General features: G+C 40.4%; 1 protein-coding gene and 1 long non-coding RNA gene across 2 annotated transcripts in view; one reads left to right on the forward strand and one right to left on the reverse strand.

Annotated features, from left to right (window-relative positions):
* Nucleotides 1-6: 6 nt before the first annotated feature.
* Nucleotides 7-18,312, reverse strand: LOC103373646 (uncharacterized). Its single transcript, XR_521081.1, has 3 exons — nt 18,302-18,312; nt 17,635-17,637; nt 7-134 (listed from the first exon to the last, which is right to left on the reverse strand). It is a non-coding gene; the product is annotated as an uncharacterized LOC103373646 (long non-coding RNA).
* The window catches only part of top3b (DNA topoisomerase III beta), a 41,782-nt gene continuing 26,914 nt past the window's right edge, over nt 4,207-19,074 (forward strand). The window contains exon 1 of the mRNA XM_008303577.1: nt 4,207-4,291. Within this exon, the coding sequence (XP_008301799.1) occupies nt 4,222-4,291 (70 nt within the window). The 5' untranslated portion in view covers nt 4,207-4,221. The remainder of the gene's footprint in view (nt 4,292-19,074) is intronic.

Below are 19,074 nucleotides of genomic sequence, written 5' to 3' on the forward strand. Positions count from 1 at the left end.
ACCTCTGAGCTTTGCTCTGCTTCTCCTGATCCCCACACAGAGAGCTTGTAGAGGGAGGGACTCCCTCCTCTCTGTCCTCACACTGATCCATGCTGCTCAACTCACAGCAGCTCACACACACTTTCTAGCTTCACCTGAAGAGGAAACAAACATCACTGATCCACTGAAATCCTCCTGAAAAACATGAGCTGCTGCACTTCTACGATCAGTCCAGCAGATGGAGTCATGGAGCTGCAGTGGTTTTCAGAGAACGACTGTCTGCAGAGCCGGAGGCTGCACTCTCAGGACCACAGCTTCTTCTGCAGCCGCATGTTGAGACCCTTTTTTTCAAGACAGCGCCACCTACCACAATGAATGATCGCCAACATGTGTGATTTAGTTCTAAAGGATGATTTCTCTCAAAATATATTTACAATTTAAAAGGTTGATCCAAGAACGATTCCACACAAAGTTCTACTTCATGTCCAAGTACCTATAATTTTAAAGGTTTTTTCATCCAAATAGTGCTTTTTAACTCACAAGTTAAGGTTTGAACGGTTTATTCCAGCCAAAATACGAATTATTACAATTATAGCTGGTTGCTGAGACTTGCATTTGGGCAAATGGTGTAATTAACACACTTAGAATAGAATAGAATAGAATAGTAGAATAATAATGGACTCTGCTGCTGTGGCCTCTGTGGTCTGTGGTCCAGATGCAGCAGTCTGAGTGTGTTCAGAGCTCTCAGGACCCACCGACAGGTCGCTGGTGTTGGTGTCACCTGCTGAGTTGGATGCTGAAGAAAGCAGCAGCATTTGTCGCCGTGATGGAGGACGGTCACGACGTGAGTCCTGGTGGTGAATCGTTTTATTAGTTTAATGTTGTAAAACAAATAAACGTTTGTTTATATCGTTTTGTTGTTTAACGGTATGAACATTTCTGCTGTCTTCATCTGCACAGAGAGCTGTTGGTAACTCGCTGAACTGTGAGAAAAAACATGTTTTAAATTGTCATTAAACAGCAAACGGTCACATTTTAACTGATGGAAGCTGCAGTAAAACCAGCGTTTAGCTTGTTTCTGTTAAACTGAGTCATGGTGAGATTTGGGCAGCAGAGCTCAGAGATGATGATAATTAACTCCAGACGGCATTAATGAACCTTGATCAGATGATAGAAGCCTGTTGACATGATGACTGTCAGCTCCATGAAGCAGCCATAACCCTGTTCATGTCCTCATTGTTTTACATTCTAATCATGTTAACAACTGTCATGTTGGTCACTGCAGACATCTGAACTGGTCCCAGTAGAGAAAGGAGAGGTGTAATAACTCTGGCTTCATTCCTCTGAGCAGAGCTCCTGCTGTGATGCTGCTGCTTCTGTCAGAGTTTAGAAGAACTTTATGGAGCTCAGTCATCAGCTACCTGGACACGTCCATCCTGGGACTAGTCCACATGTCTGCTGTTCAACACTATGAACTACATTTTCCTCCACAGGACGTGTTGTCATAGTTCTTCTCTTCATTCTGTCATTGTGTTGTCATGTTGAGACACTGAGCATTTTAACACTTAATGCTGATGTAGGATTGCTAGCATAGCAGGAGCAACTCTTATCAGCCACCTTTGTCCATTAATTCTGTTTCTTCTCATTAAAAGTATTTATATGATTGTGAGAACAAATTTAAATAATGAGAATTTTCCACAGATTTCACTTATTTTCTATGGAATATACAACCTCCATACCTATTATAGACATGCGACTTGTTGAAATGACAACAGACAGGAGACAAGCAAATGGTGCAAAAATATTAAAATGAAAAACAATCACTGGTATAAACATGTTTAATGGAAGCAGGATAATGTATCACAACACAAAAACAAAATTATTTTACTTTAAAAATTTCAGGAAATACACTTAGTTTAATACATATTTATACGAAAAAGCATTTCACCAGAACTACCGGTTTCAGTCTGACATGATTTAATTGAGCAACAGCAGTGATGGAAATAATACTGTGACTGAGGGTTAGGCTTAGAAGTGCCCTACACTGTTCACTATGCAGTAGTCCCTAGATAGGCAGTAGGGACGGAGTAGGTATTTCACCCAGAACCTCTCTCTTCTTTTCGGCCCACCAAGGGCTTCTGGGAACTATCTGAAATCTATGTGAATTGTGTTACCAGTGAGCCTTTTGGACCTTTACCGTGGGGGCATTCTCATTTTAGTGTCTCTGGGTCAGCTCGGTGACATAACATGCCACCTTATTTAAATATAAGGATTCTAAAAAAAAAAAGAGCGATTAAATAAATGTGTCATTAGGGTATAAAAGGCCTTTGAAATGAATAACAGAGTGACAGAGAGAAATAAAAAAAACTTTTTTTTATTACATTTGTTTATATGTTTATTGTCTGATTCCTTTATGTCAGAGGTTATTTCATAGCTACATTTATTTATTTATTTATTTCATTTTAACATGTATTTATTTATCTATATATTTGTTGTTTGGAATGACAATAATCTGTCATTCCATAGTTAAACTCTGTTGTGATCTCTGACTGGGGCTTCAGGTTTTGTCAAGGTGATTTACACAAAGATAGCCTCACTATGTTAAACTTGCTTCTCAGTACAACCGCCTGATCTGTTTATTTGGTTTTGTTTTGTTTTTTAACAAATGTTGTAAATCGTCACACACTCTATACCAGTTTGGTGCCGGTAATCTACCAATCCAGTGTCTGCTAACAGGTAGGATGTGTCTGCAGAGCCAGAGGCTGCACGTCTAGGAGGGTGGTAAACCAAAGGAAGTAGCAGCATTTCTCTTCATGATGGACAGCTACAATGTGATACTGATCGTGAATCGTTTTAGTTAATGTTGTAAACATTTCTGATGTCTTCATTTGTGCAGCAAAACTGTTGTTAACCTCCTATAGTGAGAAACAAACTTTTGAACTCTTCATTAAACACTGCAAACAGGTTTTATCGAAATACAATTGCTGTAAAACCAACCCTTAGCTTGTTTGCTGATTTGTTTCACGAGTCATAGCACGATTTTGGCAGCTCAGCTCAGAGATGATGATAATTAACTATAGACAGCATAATGAAACTCCATCAGATGATAGAAGCCTGTTGAAATGATCTCTGTCTGTCTACAATAAGCATCTATAACCTTCAGTGTGAATGCTCACTACTCACTGTTTTACATTTTTAATGATGTTAATAAAGCTGCAGTTATGTGAACTGGTCCCAGTTTAAACCAGAGTTGTTAATACTGGATTCCTCTTAGAGCTGCTGGTTCTGTCACAGTTTACTGAGAACCTTTATGGAGCTCAGTCATCAGTTGTTCCTCCTGTGACGAGTCCAAGTGTCTGCTGTAGAAAGGTTCAACAGTGAAATTATATTTTCCTCCATAGTGCGTGTTTTCATAGTTAGTCTTTTCATTGTGATACTGTTTGTAATGTTGAGACATGTAGTGTGTCCTTGGTCCAGTAACTGTCTTCTCTGTTTGAAGGTGCAAATAACAACTCAACAAGTGAGATCCTTCCCATATTGAACACCAGATGCTACCAACATTACCACCACTGTCCACTCTGTTGCTTTGTAAAACCATGAAAAATAAAATATATTTTGCCACAGCAAAAAAGTGATCTAAGGAAGGGAACCCCAGAGGCCACAGCATATGTTTCTATTATTATTTCACCTGATAATGATGTATGTATGTTATATCACAATTTGTGCAAATGCAAGTCTTAGCAACCAAGTTATCATTATTATTATTGTAATAAGTAGTATTTTGGGTGGAATAATTCTTTCAAAATTCAGTTTGTTAGTTCAAAAAATATACTATTTTGGTGGAATAAACCTTTTAAAATGACAGGTACGTGGACATGAAGTAGTATTTTCTGTGGAATATTCCTTGAATAATCCTCGTAAACTGTAAGTATATTGTGAGCGAAATCGTCCTGTAAAACCGGGAGTCGTGCACTTCAGTGATCATCCACCGCAGGAGGTGGCGCTGTCTACAGGAGAACGCTCTAAACGTGCGGCCTGTCGGCGCCGAGGCGAAGAAGAAGGAACTCTGGTACCGGAGGTAAATCATATGTCAGTGGACATGTCTACTCTTGAGTTTGTGCGCTGACTTGATATAGCATCATATCGACAAATTAATTCGCAAAGTCCATATTAAGTTTATCGTGAGGTGTTTACAGCACTTCCGGCCCTGCTGACTGACAGGCTGGTAGCCCGACATTCGCAATGAGGACTGTTCTGATGGTGGCCGAGAAACCGTCCCTGGCCCAGTCGATTGCCAAAATACTCTCCAAAGGTAGGTTTGACGTTATAGTTATATAAAATATGAGAGAGAGTCACTCATTTTAATTTAGCTTTGTGGTAGAATCTTCGAGTGTTGTACCAGGTACCAGCGTGGTTGTTCGAGTAACAGTAGTTTAAGACACTTCACTCATACCCCTTTTCCACCAAACTGGTTCCAGCGCTGGTTCGAAGCCGGTGCCTAGCGTAGCACCAGTTCTTTGTTACCCCTTTTCCACCAAACTGGTTCCAGCGCTGGTTCGAAGCCGGTGCCTAGCGTAGCACCAGTTCTTTGTTACCCCTTTTCCACCAAACTGGTTCCAGCGCTGGTTCGAAGCCGGTGCCTAGCGTAGCACCAGTTCTTTGTTACCCCTTTTCCACCAAACCGGTTCCAGTGCTAGTGCCTGACTTAGCACCAGTTCTTTGTATTTTCACCGCCTGAGCACCGGCTCCAGGTTCTCAAAACTGGTGCTTAGCAAGAACCAACTCAAGCTGGGCCAGAGAAAAGCACCGAGTACGTCAGGGGCTGGGGGCGGAGTTATCATGACCACCGAGACCGATGAATGAATGGGACACACAAACGGAGCGCACCTACGTGCGCTGTTTATTCCGCTCATAGAAAAGACCGCATGAGGAAAAAAAATCACTCAGTTTCATCTTGGACAAATCTGACATTAGAGCGCCCTAGTTTACTCTTGTTAATTCTTTTAATTAACTTAATAATTTAACTTAATTAATTAACTCTTGTCATTTTTGGTCGCACACCGGTCTGAGCACCGCGGCCACCAACAGCCTGTTTGAGATGAACTGGTGATATTCAGTAAGCGAGGGAGCTGTTACAGCGGGAATGCAGACCGTAGGTGACTGTGCCGACAGTCTCCGCCAGATTAACTTGTGATAGTATGTGGTGTCAGTCCGACGGTGAGACAGAAACATGTTCCAGTTAAACTGCCAATCCAAGTTAACTGACTGTGTTTGCTGTATTTACCCTCCAGATGATCCGTTTGCAGATTTGTCCCGACCAGACCTGTCTGTGTGTGAAAATAAAGATATGACATGAAGAAGACCTCGCTGCAAAAGTAAACATCCCTAGTTAATAAAGTCTATGTCCATGTCAGTATCATCTACAAACAGCAAAACTAAACATCCATCCATTATCTATACACCGCTTTATCCTCACGAGGGTCGCGGGGGGGCTGGAGCCTATCCCAGCTGACTTAGGGCGAAGGCAGGGGACACCCTGGACAGGTCACCAGTCTATCACAGGGCTAGCAAAACTAAACATGCTGACCAAAATAAAAAGCACGTATTTTTGTAGTCCGGTGAGAGGATTCAAAACCATGTCGTCCAGATGTAAAATTGCATCCTTGGTGATTTACTAATTGTGCCACCGATCAACTCAATTAGGATACCTTTTCATCCATATAGATCTTTTCCATTCTGTCAGGTGTTTAACACCTGGTGGTTATTCAGGAAACATGCTCAGATCAACTGGTGATAATCACAACTTAACACAGACACATGCTGCCTCTATAATAACGACAAACAAAACTAATTATTGTCTTACCAAGCAAAACCACGACATAGGAGCACGTTGTGTTGTGTTGTGTTGTGTGTTCTTCTGTGCATTCAGTGTCAGAGATACAGAGCAGAACTTAATGCTTAACTCAGGTTTGTTTACAGAAACACACACAGCAGCCTACCATCACAACAACAATCAGCACAACAATAGTTTGGTTTAATAAAATCATCACAACAAACACGTTGTTAGAACTACTCACTGAGAAAACACTACAAACACGTCCAGTCCTCCACGTCGTGACCTGTAATGTCACATAATCTGATCCGCTGACAATATGTTTTTCTGTCACTTCTTAGAAAACACAATGAATAACACTTAGCAGTTCACAAACTTGATTCTCATTCCTACTCAACAAAGCGCTGCATATCTTCAGCACAGTTTGTAAATGTGGAGGTCAGATCGTGGCTGGAGTGTGAACTGTATGTTTGAGAGTATTTTTATTTAATGACATGCTGCTAGTCCTCCTTGGTCGACACAGACACTGATGTGATCCTGAGGTCATATTTCTGACAGGACTATTTAACATTCAAATTTAACGGTAGTTCAAAAGCACCAGTAGGCGCCTGTAGCTCGCTGTGTAAAGTGTATAAAACACTAATGGCTTTTGATGGAAGTTCCAGCCCATTGTCTGCGTGTGTTCGTGATGAACATTGTTTGAAATTACAGGTCACGACGTGGAGGACTGAACATGTTTTTAGTGTTTTCTCAGTGAGTTGTTCTGACAATGTGGCCTCAGTTTGTTCTGATGCATTTATCAAACCAAACTAATGCTGTGTTGTGTGTGTTTCGGTGAACAAACCTGAGTTAAGCGTGAAGATCTGCTCCGTATCTCTGGATGTTAAATTGTGACTATCACCACTTAATCTGGGCGTGTTTCCTGAGTAATCACCAGGTGTTAAATATCTGGCTGAATGGAAACGATCTCTATGAATGGAATCTGTCAGGACTGAAAAGGGATCCTAATCGAGCTGATCGGTGGCACAATGCGCAAAGCACTGAACTCGCATTTTTACATCAAGACGACGTGGTTTCTAATCCTCCCACCGGACTTGAAAAATACAGGTTTTTTTTATTTTGGTCAGCATGTTTGATTTTGCTGTCTGTAGATGATTTTGACATGGATATAGACTTTATTAACGTTTACTTTTGTCGGTGAGGTCTTCTTCATGTCGTATCTTTATCTTCACACCTAGACAGGTCTGGTCGGGACGACTCTGCAAACGGATCATCTGGAGGGTAAATACAGCAAAATCTCCAGTTAAACTGGATCACTTTCTCTCTGTCATCTGAAACTTTTGATGTTTGTGAAATCAAATAAGTCAGTGTAGTGCAATGTGATCTAAATCTGCCAATATCATATCAATGTTATACTTAAACACCGTGCGTTCTATTATCACACTGTTTAGTTGCCTTCATGTCAAAATAACCTTCACACTGTGTTGGTTTCCTGTCTCTGTTGCTTTCGTACTAACGTTTTAGTCGTAATCAGTGAGCGATCACAGCTGCAGCGGTTCCGACTCACATAGTTTCTTTCATGAGCCCGACGGCATCTACTTTTACAATGAGAAGGTTCTTATTTCCATATATATTTGTCAAGACCGAAAAGAAAAGTACAGCAAAAATCTAACTTTTGGTGACTAACTTGTAAATTGTTTATTTCTTGGTTAGTTGGTAAGGGGTCCTGAAAAGCCACACCTACAAAACATCTGTCTCAGAAACACTTGTATCACCAGTTAATAGGATCACCAATTAATCTGGAGCAAGCCGCTACCGCAGCCTGCTATGTGGGGGCGTTCGGGGAACATCAGTAAATTGTAGCGTCTATCGATAAGAAAATGTTCAGCCAGTCATATGTTTTGCCAGTGACAATGTGAGAATGTACTGCGGTATGCTTCTTATGCTTAGAAATGCGGTCTTCTCCTGCGCTGTTTACTCCACTCACAGAAAAGACTGCACAAGAAAAAATCTCTTGGTTTCATCTTGGACAAATCTGACATTAGAGTGCCCTAGTTTACTCTTGTTAAAGTCATTTTTGGTCACACACCGGTCTGAGCACAGCAGCTACCACAGCCTGCTATGTGGGGCGTTTGGGGAACATCGTAAATTGTAGTGTCTGTCGATAAGAAACTGTTCAGCAACTCATGTTTTTCCTGTGACCAAATTAAAAACTTGGTCTCACCGATAAAAAAAAAGAGAGTCTGGAGTCCTGTGTGGACTTCTATGTGGTGCGAGCGTTGTTTGGTAAATGGCTACATATGCGTGGCTCTAACTTGGCTCCTTGCTGATGGAAAAGCAACCTTTTTTTTTTTTTTTGGAGGTGTCAGATTTGAACCAATTAAGCATTGGAACTAGCACCGGCACGGAATTGGCATCTGGTTCCTTTTGGTGGAAAAGGGGTGTCAGTTGGGACGAGTTACAGTTCACTGTAGATGAACTAAAGTCATGCCAAATGCAAAAAAAGTGACAATTAATTAATGTTAGTCATCTATTCCATTTTTGTTACAAACTGGAGTATCCACGCAGTGAAAATTAAGGAGTCCTTATTTCATAGCTGTTTAAAGAACATAACTATTAATACGTGTGCAGTTTAAAGCAACAACGTGTGAAGATTTAAATCCAGCAAAGTCCTGCCCAGATTGCTTTAGCTCAGACCCCAGTCATCTTGTTCAAACCCCCCTAATTGTTTCCTGGTGTAGAAATGTAAGTCTTGACATTTTAACTATTTGATGATACTTTGCTGACCTGGATAAATGAGGTCATAACAAAATCCAGTTGCAGAGAATATAAGAAGAAAGCAGAAATCACTAATTATTATTTGTTTTAGTGAACTAGGTTACTTAAATCACATATTTAAATACAGTCATGAGGTTGTCAGAAACTGAAGGTGTAACATCCAGTTCATTTGTTACAGTACACCCAGTTCTGAAAACGTGAAAGCCTTTTCAGCTTTTTTGTAGTTACGGCTGCCCACCTTTGTAGGATAGTACTACTGGTAGTAAGTGTAAGCTGGTATGACTGGACCTCAAACAACATGGAAACATATGATGACAACCATGCGGCCAGACTTCTCTGTATGGACACAATAATGATGCCATTTAATGTAAAATCTCTTTAATTACTATGATAAGCTTTGAAAATGGTGTAACTTTCAGTGAAATCAGTGAAATGGGCTATTTCTCAGCAGCCACTACCTTAACCTCATGCTCTGTCTGAACAAACACATATTCTTAGAGTTTGCCAATGTCCTGCGTTGACATTAGCACAGTCAACTCTGTTCAGTTGTGCCTAGAAATGGCACATATACATGCTACAGTGATGAGCTCAAACTCCAGTGAGTAGCTGGCTGTGGGGAAGCAGCTGGGGTTTTTCTTGAGGACAGGCATCCTCAGGGATACAGGGATGGTCTCTAGACCAAAGGCATTGTCAAGTCCCCTACAGGAGTGGCTGGTGTGGCAGCTGGCCTCATGGATGACCTGAGGCACCCGGTTCAAGTCGATGTTTTCCCTAGTGAGAGATGGAGAGCAGGGACAGATCAGAGGCAGGCTTTCATTCCACCCTTAATATGGTAGCCCAATATAGCAGACAAGTATGGTATATACTGTATAACTGTAGGCCTGTCCCTTGCTAAATCACCTGATAATCATGGGATTTCTGTTAGATTCATTAAAACTGCTCTATGCAGAAATCTGGAAAAGAGAAAAAAAGAACGCCCTGAATTTGGCAATATCCAGACCTCCTCCTGCAGCTCTCGCCTCTCCCCTCTCTATGGGCACCTCCCACCACATAGTCAAGTCAACATTTATTTGTGGCTTTACACAGGATTCATACCCCCCTTCCTAGTGAAAGTCCTCTACTTGACCCATTGATCTCCCACATCCTATTGTCACTCTGGACTGTGTTGCTATCATCGTCTGGTCTGTTATACATGCTTGTTATATCGTTTTATGAATACTATGATGCTTGAGAAGTCATATTGCATTCATTTCGGTGCACAGGTATTCACATTCTGATTGCAATCTCTTGCAAATCCCATGGATCATTAGGAATTGTTGGTTTCTGTCCTTGTATATTTGTGATAATGACATATTGTTTTTCTTTTGCACCCTATTCAGAAAGTTGTTGCTGCTTCAAATTATTGTGTGTCTCCACTGTCCAAAGTTAAATGCTGTGTATGTATCTATCTTATTTATTTTGCACCACAAAAATGAATGAAATGGTTCATTGTAGTTCATGTTTGTGTTGTTGCTTCAGAAATGGCTATTTAAACAAAAAAATAATTAAAAATATTGAAATATAATTTTCCATTTCTGTGTTTTGCATTTTTGGTTGCACTGTACTATGAGCTCTATGTAGAACTACTTCATCAGCTACACTATTTGAGTGACTTTGGAGATGTATGTGAACATCACTAACTTCTCAAACATAGCCTATAGACTAATACCTGAATAAATAAACATGAAAGTAAAGACAACGTTTATACACAATAAATTATCTATAGCATTCTAAAAATACCTAACATATAGTGTAGCCAAACATCATATGTCACCGTCAGACATAAACATAATGTTACATGATTGAGTCTCTATTCATACTGACGCAACAACCCATGAAAAATTGAACTGAGGAAAAATTGTCTATCTGTGAAGTAGTCAAAGCATAAATGGAAATAGCATTTTCAAACCTGTTTTTATATTTGACTCATTATGATGGTGCAAACTGAGGAAGAATTGCAAAGCATTACACTGACTGGGTGCCATTACCTTTTATTATCAGTTATTAAGGTAATTGCTCTATAAAATGTTAGAAAGTAGTGACCATTTTAACAATAATTTCTTCGCCTTGGGATAAAACCTTTGATGTAGTATAATGACAGTTGATATACTCACACGTAGCTCCAAGTTGCAATGCTGCGCTCGTTGATGCGGCTGGGCAGATTGACCAGTTGGCTGTAGTAGTCTTGCAGGCTGTATGTGCAGAAAGATTCTTCCACACACTGGCTGCCCAGTGGCATGGCCAGACATCGGTGGAGGGCAATCAGGCACAGCAGAAAGACGCGCAGCAGCTAGACACAGAGAAAAGCCACGATTTTGTCAGTCTGGTCTAATTTCTCTATGCCAGGTTCCCCAAGATGTTGAGTGTTTGTCGTTGCACCAAGTTTTAAAAACTGTCACGTACTGTAAACAGACATACACTTTCTGGTCAGGCTTGTTACTTGTTCACTGATCAGATAGTTCCGGATTTTTATTTCAAGACTTGAACATTTACCCTTTGGCTGTTTTTCTGAAACAAAGGTTTCAAGGCCTTTATTGAGGTCACCATCCCTTGTGCTCTTCGTGCTGCCCATACTCCACATACTGAGCCACTAAGGCCTGGTAGGTGGTATAAATTGCCTGAAGAAAATTCCTGCATTAGTCTGTGAAGTACTGAGCCCTTTGGTTCCTGAAAGATATTTTTCTATCTTTTGCACACCAATAATTATCTTGTTATTGTTATCTTGCACAAATAAAATAATATTTTGAGTGCACAAGATGTCAAAACTACCTTGTGTGATGTTATGGGCACCATAATACAGTAGTATGTGACTAAAATTAAAAGAAAAATGACAGCTATGATTTAGTTTTATTGAGTTTAACCATTTTTGTTTAACTTTTACTGCAACTGTAATTCCATTTTCCTTAATAAGTAGTGAAGTCCAGAGCCACCCTTTTAGTGACGCTGATTTGACATGTCTTAGCTGGAAAAGTACAGGTGGAATTAACAACATTAATGATGGCTCAGTTTGTTTAGGTATCACAGTAGCATTCTCATGTGACTCAGCATAAACAATGGCAGGATCTCCCCAGAGGGCAATGTAGCGTCATGAATACAACTGTGATTTTCCTAATATGACGTGCCAAGAGGTTGGTTGTAAAGACATCTATGGGTGGACTTCTGTAAGCTTTGGTACATACATGTATGATTTACAAAGATGAATTGCAGATCATGCTGGTGATGTTTTCAATAACTAACATTCCAGTCATCCAGTCAGGTTTACTATTAGATTCTATCCTTTGTTTTAAAATACTAACTTTGACAGATATACACTTGAATTTCTAAGTAATTGACTGAAGTCAGGGCTGCAGGGTGGGGCAGTTAGTAGCACTGTTGCCTCGCAGCAAGAAGGTTGCCGGTTCGCGTCCCGGTGGGGGCACCGGAATCTCTCTGCGTGGAGTTTGCATGTTCTCCCCCTGCAGTGTGGGTTCTCTCCAGGTTCTCCGGCTTCCTCCCACAAGGTCCAAAAACATGCTGAGGTTAATTGGTGATTCTAAATTGTCTGTAGGTGTGAATGTGAGTGTGCTTGGTTGTCTGTCTGTAAGTGTAGCCCTGTGATAGACTGGTGACCTGACCAGGGTGTCCCCTGCCTTCGCCCTAAGTCGGCTGGGATAGGCTCCAGCCCCCCCCATGATCCTAGTGAGGATTAAGCGGTGTATAGATAATGGATGGATGACTGAAGTCAAATATTAGCTTTTAACCCGACTCTGTGATGCACTGACAAAGACTGCCAGTGGAATAATGATCACAACTACCAGTAACTGTTTTTCTGTGTATGAACGTGTGTGCGTATTGCATTAAAGTGGAGTTGGAAACATGTGGACTTATCCTCTAACCTACTAGTTTGCTACTCTAAAGAGCAGCAGAGTCTTATGCAGTGGCTGTCAAGCAGTTCTTATCAGCATCAACATAAAGGCAGTTTTCTTACCTGGAGCTGTTCCATGGTTGAAGTTTGCGACTGGATGTTGGTGCAATGGAGCTTCTGTTTTTTTGTCTTGGGGACGTTGATTGGTGCTGCGTTTTAGTTGTTGTTTTCTTTGTGTGCGTTTGTTGTCTTTGGTTGCCAGTGTGCCCTTTAGCTTGCAGTCGATCTACTACTTGGATTTGGACTCTCTATTTATATTCCCTGTTCTTGTCTGGATGTCTACCAGCCCCTGTGTGTCTGGATTGGTTCAGGTATTGGTAATTGGGTTGTCCACGTGAAAGAGGCTGGAGTGGCGTTGGTGTGGACACGGGGTTGGGTTGAGAACATGTTGATCACCATTATAATAGTTTGTGTCCACGTTCCTGTCATTAGCATTCAGCCTTGAGAGAGTTCTTTTATTCAGAAAGGACGTCAGCATGGAGCATTGAGTCCTCGTACCCAACAGGAGGATCCTCATTACTCGTTCACTTACCTCAAAAGCGTCACTGCTGTCCGAGGTCTCATGGCCCTGCCTCACTCGCCACCGCTTTGAACTCCTGTTAATCGACATGTCTGACTCATCAGCAAGTAGATTAGTTTTTGAAAAAAAATTAAAATGATGTCATTATTTTGTAAAGTTTTGAGCATGTTTCAAAAGTTCACATTTTAATTATTTTTTAAACTTCTGCATTAAAGTTCACATAGAGTGTCAAAGAAAATTTGCATGAATGTAAATTGCTTTCAGTGACTACTCGCTTTATGCAAATGTTATAAAAGATAAGTTAGTTACTGTTTGTCACATCCCACTCCCACATAAGGGTACATCACTCTATGTTAAACATGCAGACCATAACAAGACATCTTTACATAACTACAACTCTCTCTCTCGCTCTCACTCTCTGACATTCAATGTGACTAATCTTTTCCTGTTTTAGGTCAGTTAGGATTACCAAAATTATTTCTCTTTGCTAAACACCAGAATAATGAGAGAGAATTTTTTTAGAGAATTCTGTATTACTTTAAAGTCAGAGGTTTACACACACACACACACACACACACACACACACACACACACTACCTCCATTGTGTTGTTATTGTCGGGGTTGTGTTGTATTGTGTTGTTTGCCGTGTTCAAATTGTACATGTTTGCACTACCTGTTTTTTATATTGCACTACTGTTTCCATATTTCTATTTCTATTTTAATCTATTTTTGTCTTATTTTATTTTATCTTATCTTTCTGCACTGCATTCTTTGCGCGAACATTTTAGCTCTGGATCTGGGAAATGCTGTCTCATTTCACTGTGTACTGTACAGCTGTATGTGGTTGAAATGACAATAAAGCCCTTTGAATTGAATTGAATTGAATATATATACAGTCGTATGAAAAAGTTTGGGCACCCCTGATCATTTTCAAGATTTTCCTTTATAAATCATTGGTTGTTCAGATCAGCAATTTCAGTTAAATATATCATATAGCAGACAAACACAGTGATATTTGAGAAATGAAATGAAGTTTATAGGATTTACAGAAAGTGTGCAATAATTACTTAAACAAAAGTAGGCAGGTGCATAAATTTGGGCACCCCAACAGAAAAATTACATCAAAATTTAGTAGATCCTCCTTTTGCAGAAATAACAGTCTCTAAACGCTTCCTATAACTTCCAATGAGGGTCCTGATTCTGGTTGAAGGTATATTTGACCATTCTAATTTACAAACCATTTCAGTCAGGTTTGTTGGTTTCCGAGCATGGACTGCCTGCTTTAAATCACACCACAGATTTTCAATAATATTCAGGTCTGGGGACTGAGATGGCCATTCCAGAACGTTTTACTTGTTCCTCTGCATGACTGCCTTAGTAGAATCTGAGCAGTGTCTAGGGTCGTTGTCTTGTTGAAGTATCCAGCCCCGGCACAACTTCAACTTTGGCACTGATTCTTGAACATTGTTCGCAAGAATCTGCTGATACTGACTGGAATCCATGCGACCTTCAACTTTAAAAAGATTGCCAGTACCTGCACTGGCCACACAGCCCCACAGCATGATGGAACCACCACCAAATTTTACTGTGGGTAGCAAGTGTTTGTGTTCTTCTTCCGCCATGCATACCGCCCCTTGTTATGTCCAAATAACTCAATTTTAGTTTCATCAGTCCACAGCACCTTATTCCAAAAGGAAGCTGGCTTGTCCAAATGTGCTTTAGCATACCTCAAGCGATTCTGTTTGTGACGTGCGCAGAAAAGGCTTCTGCCGCATTACTTTCCCATACAGCATCTCCTTGTGCGTAGTGCGCTGAATAGTTGAACGATGCACAGTGACACCATCTGCAACAAGGTCATGTTGTAGGTCTTTGGAGCTGGTCTGTGGGTTGAGTTTGACTGTTCTCACCATCCTTCGCCTCTGCTTATCTGAGATTTTTCTTGGCCTGCCACTCCAGGCCTTAACTAGAACTGTGCCTGTGGTCTTCTATTTCCTCACTATGTTCCTCACAGTGGAAGCTGACAGCTGAAATCTCTGAGCTAGCTTTTTGTATCCTTCCCCTAATCTATGATGTTGAACAATCTTTGTTTTCAGGTCATTTGACAGTTGTTTTGAGGCTCCCATGTTGCCACTCTTCAGAGAAGATGCAAAGAGGAGAACAACTTGCAACTGGCCACCTTAAATACCCCTTCTCATGATTGGCTTCACCTGTGTATGTAGGTCAAGGATCAATGAGCTTACCAAACAAATTTTGTGTTCCAATAATTAGTGCTAAAGGTATTCAAATCAATAAAACAACCAGGGAGCCCAAATTTATGCACCTGCCTACTTTTTTTTAAAGTAATTATTGCACACTTTCTGTAAATCCTATAAACTTCATTTCACTTCTCAAATATCACTGTGTTTGTCTGCTATATGATATATTTAACTGAAATTGCTGATCCGAACAGCGAATGATTTATAAAGGAAAATCTTGAAAATGATCAGGGGTGGCCAAACTTTTTCGTATGTATGTAGGTAAGTAGGTAGGTAGGTAGGTAGGTAGAGGGGAGATGACACAGGTATTGCCAGATTTAACGTAAGCTTTTATTTACTAGTTAAATTAATACTTTTGAAGCGAGGCGTGTACGTCAGTGATGTCAGTTGTGTGGATGGGGATGTCTGGATGCCGGGATGTGATGTGGTGTGAAGTGTTGTCTGATGTGAAAACCAAACCAAAATGCCACAAACCCAATTCGCAAGCATGAGGAGGAGAGAGAGCAGGAGCTGAGGGGTTGGCACTTTTGTAATCTCGGAGCACTGGGCCCACGCGCACCAAGCAAGTAGGACCGCCCACTCAGTCTCCAGCAGTCTAGGGACCTGAGGAAACAGAGCCAAACACAGACAGCCAATGTACCCAACCAACAGACTAGGTGGGGCTGTCACATTTACATGAAAAGACTTTCATGTCAAAGTGAAAACTAATTTCTACAAAGTAATGCCATGTAATTAAAAATGTTAATGTATAATATGTAATGCTCGCCTATAAAATGTAAAGTAAGCGATTACATAAATATTCATCCCTCAAGTCAGTATTTAGTCACCTCTGGCTGCAGTTACAGCATTGAGCCTGTGTGAACAGGTATCAGTCAGCCTTGCACATCTGGACACTACAGTTTTACTTCATTCTTTCCAAAACTGCTCAAGCTCTGTCAGGTTGCACAGGGGTCATGAGTGAACAGCCTATTTCAAGTGCAACCTCAAATTGTCAGCTGTATTGGGATCTGGGCCCTGATTTGGCTTCTCCAGAACACTCACTTTGTTGTCTTTGGGTCATTGTCTTGCTGGAAAACAAATCTTCTCCCAAGACACAGTTCTCTTGCAGAAGGCCTCATATTGTTCTCCATATTGTCCACTGAATACAACATCTAGTCTGACGACCAAAAATCTTAATTTTAGTGTCATCAGACCAAAGAAGCTTCTTCCAATTGACTTCAGTCTGGTACAGACCTTTTGGCAAACTAGTTGAAATTTGAAACAAGTTTTTTTTTTTTTTTTTTTTTTTTCCAGCAGCAGATATCACCTATAAACTTTTGACAGGTGAAGAATCCAGACAACTGTTGATGTATGCAGTTTTTCCTGTCTCAACTGCTGAAGCTTGGAACTCATTCAATGGAGTCATGGGTGTCTTGGTGGCCTCTTTCGCTAGTGTCTTTCTTACACAGTCACTCAGTTTTTGAAGACGGCCTGCTCCGGGCAGATTTATGCGCATGCCATATTGCTTCCATTTCTTAATCACTTACCTGTACTCCAGGAGATATTCAGTAACTTCTGCTTTTCAGTTTCCTAGAGTATTCTTTAGTCTTCATGGTGTAGTTATATCCAGAATTACTGATTCACTAGTGACTGGACCTTCCAGATTTGATTTCACTGTGTGGCTTATAGCACCAATTGGATGCCCTTACACTCCTGATCAAAATCTTAAGACCAGTTAAAAAATTGCATGAATTTGCATTTTGCACTGTTGGAGCTTAGGAAGGTTCTAAGTAGAGCTTCAAAATGCAAAAAAGAAGAAATGGGAGCAAGAGACCAAAAGTTGTGAGCAGGCAATGTATTGAAATCAACAATCTAACTCAAATAGGCTGTTCATCAGCTGATCAAAAGTTTAAGACCACAGCTCAAACCCCCCCCCCGCCATCTGATGGTTATTGGGCTGCAGTCAGCACCAGTAATGTCCTAAATTTGGGACGAGGATCGTCCCATGTCTTGACGGACAGTCATTTGGATCCTCCGGCTCAGCCCCAGTGAGATTTTTTGGGTCTACCACTTGATTTTTTTGTTCCATAACCCTAAGGACCTTTAAAGAAACGCAAAATGACTGTCTTACTGCATCCAACCTCAGCAGTGATGGCACGTTGTGAGCGGCCTTGTTTATGCAGCTCAACAATCCTACCACGTTCAAAGATGGTGAGCTTTTTTGCCTTTGCCATCAAGAGATCTTCGCCGTGTGATTACTTGACAGGAAATGTCATGGAATCCAAATTTTTGCACAGATTTTGGCTTTAAAAGCTGTGGTCTTAAACTTTTGATCAGCTGATGAACAGCCTATTTGAGTGAAACTGTTGTTTTCAGTAAATCGCCTGCTCACAACTTTTGGTCTCTTGTTGCCATTTCTTCTTTTTGCATTTTGAAGCTCTACTTAGAATCTTCCTAAGATCCAACTGTGCAAAATGCAAATTCATGCATTTTTTTTTAACTGGTCTTAAGATTTTGATCAGGTGTGTATGTTAAATAAGGTGAGACACTTTATAAACTTTTATGCAATCATGTATTTTACATTTGATTGTTTTGAAAAAGTTGATTAACAGTGCTTTGTAGAAATCTGTTTTTTTTTTCACATGAAAGAGTCTTCTTGCCAAAACACCCACATTAAATTTACCTTAATTCACTGTTGAAAAACTTCCGGCGGAGGTGAATACTTTGATACTTTATTCCATATAGCCAACTACAGCCAACAATGGTGCATAGCTGCAAACACCAAATATGTCTAGTAGCACTTTTTTGCCTCAATACACGAAGAGGAATTTTCATATATTTTCAAAAGCCTATAAAAACATTTCAACAAGATATAAATCAGCTTGTGTAAAAAAAAAAAAAAAAAAGCTCACAAATAATTCTTTTTATTTTATTTTTTTTAACAAAGCTTAGTGATGTTGTAAAGCAGCTGAGCAACAGTGTGGCTCATTGATGTACTTTAATCAACATGCACTTTTAACAGAGAGAGAATCCTCTGTGATGCGTCCCATGTTGCACACTTTGAGTGTAAGTTATTACTGCATGTAGAAAATTCAGGACTCAGCGATATAAATTAAATCAATTGAAGAATACCTTTTTACCTGTGTTGCTTTGAAATTTAAACAGTAGTGTTCTGACTCCTGTCAGTGACTGAAAAAGTTAAGTTCCCCCTGCTGGTGATTTTGAGTTACTGCGGCTTTAAGGATCAGGCACTTTCAATGTTCGTGCATGAGCTGCAAGTGCTCCACCACAGAGAGTTGGTTGTCTGAGTCTTGGAGTGGAACCAACAGTGACTACAGATGCAAATGATTGTTTTGGTTGTTTGTGGCACTGTGATCTGGAGGATGACGTTTGAGATGTTTATTTTATGTCACGAAAACCGTGCTAACTATGCCAATGCTAATCGCGACGCTAACCATTAGCAAGAAGCTATTTTGGTTGTTGTGGCTGGTTCGGTCCATTGTCGGACCTTGTTGATGTTGTGTGCTGTGTTTGTGTGTGAACCATATGGCTGTTTACTGTGTTTACACTGTTACTTACCTGTGGAAGCATGCTATAAGGAAGATGTTTGCCTTTTTTAATAGTGTGATGTACTTACCTGTTTTATAACCTGGAAAAGAAGAAGGATAGTGTGACCAGTGTTGTTGCATATATTTAATTTCAAATTGTAACATTGTGTATATTTCATTGTGTCGCAGTTTTACAAAAAAGATATTGAGAAGATTCAGTAAAGCAACTTCATTCAAA

The sequence above is a fragment of the Stegastes partitus genome, unplaced genomic scaffold (assembly GCF_000690725.1).
Source record: "Stegastes partitus isolate 25-593 unplaced genomic scaffold, Stegastes_partitus-1.0.2 Scaffold2038, whole genome shotgun sequence".
NCBI classification, from domain to species: Eukaryota; Metazoa; Chordata; class Actinopteri; family Pomacentridae; genus Stegastes; species Stegastes partitus.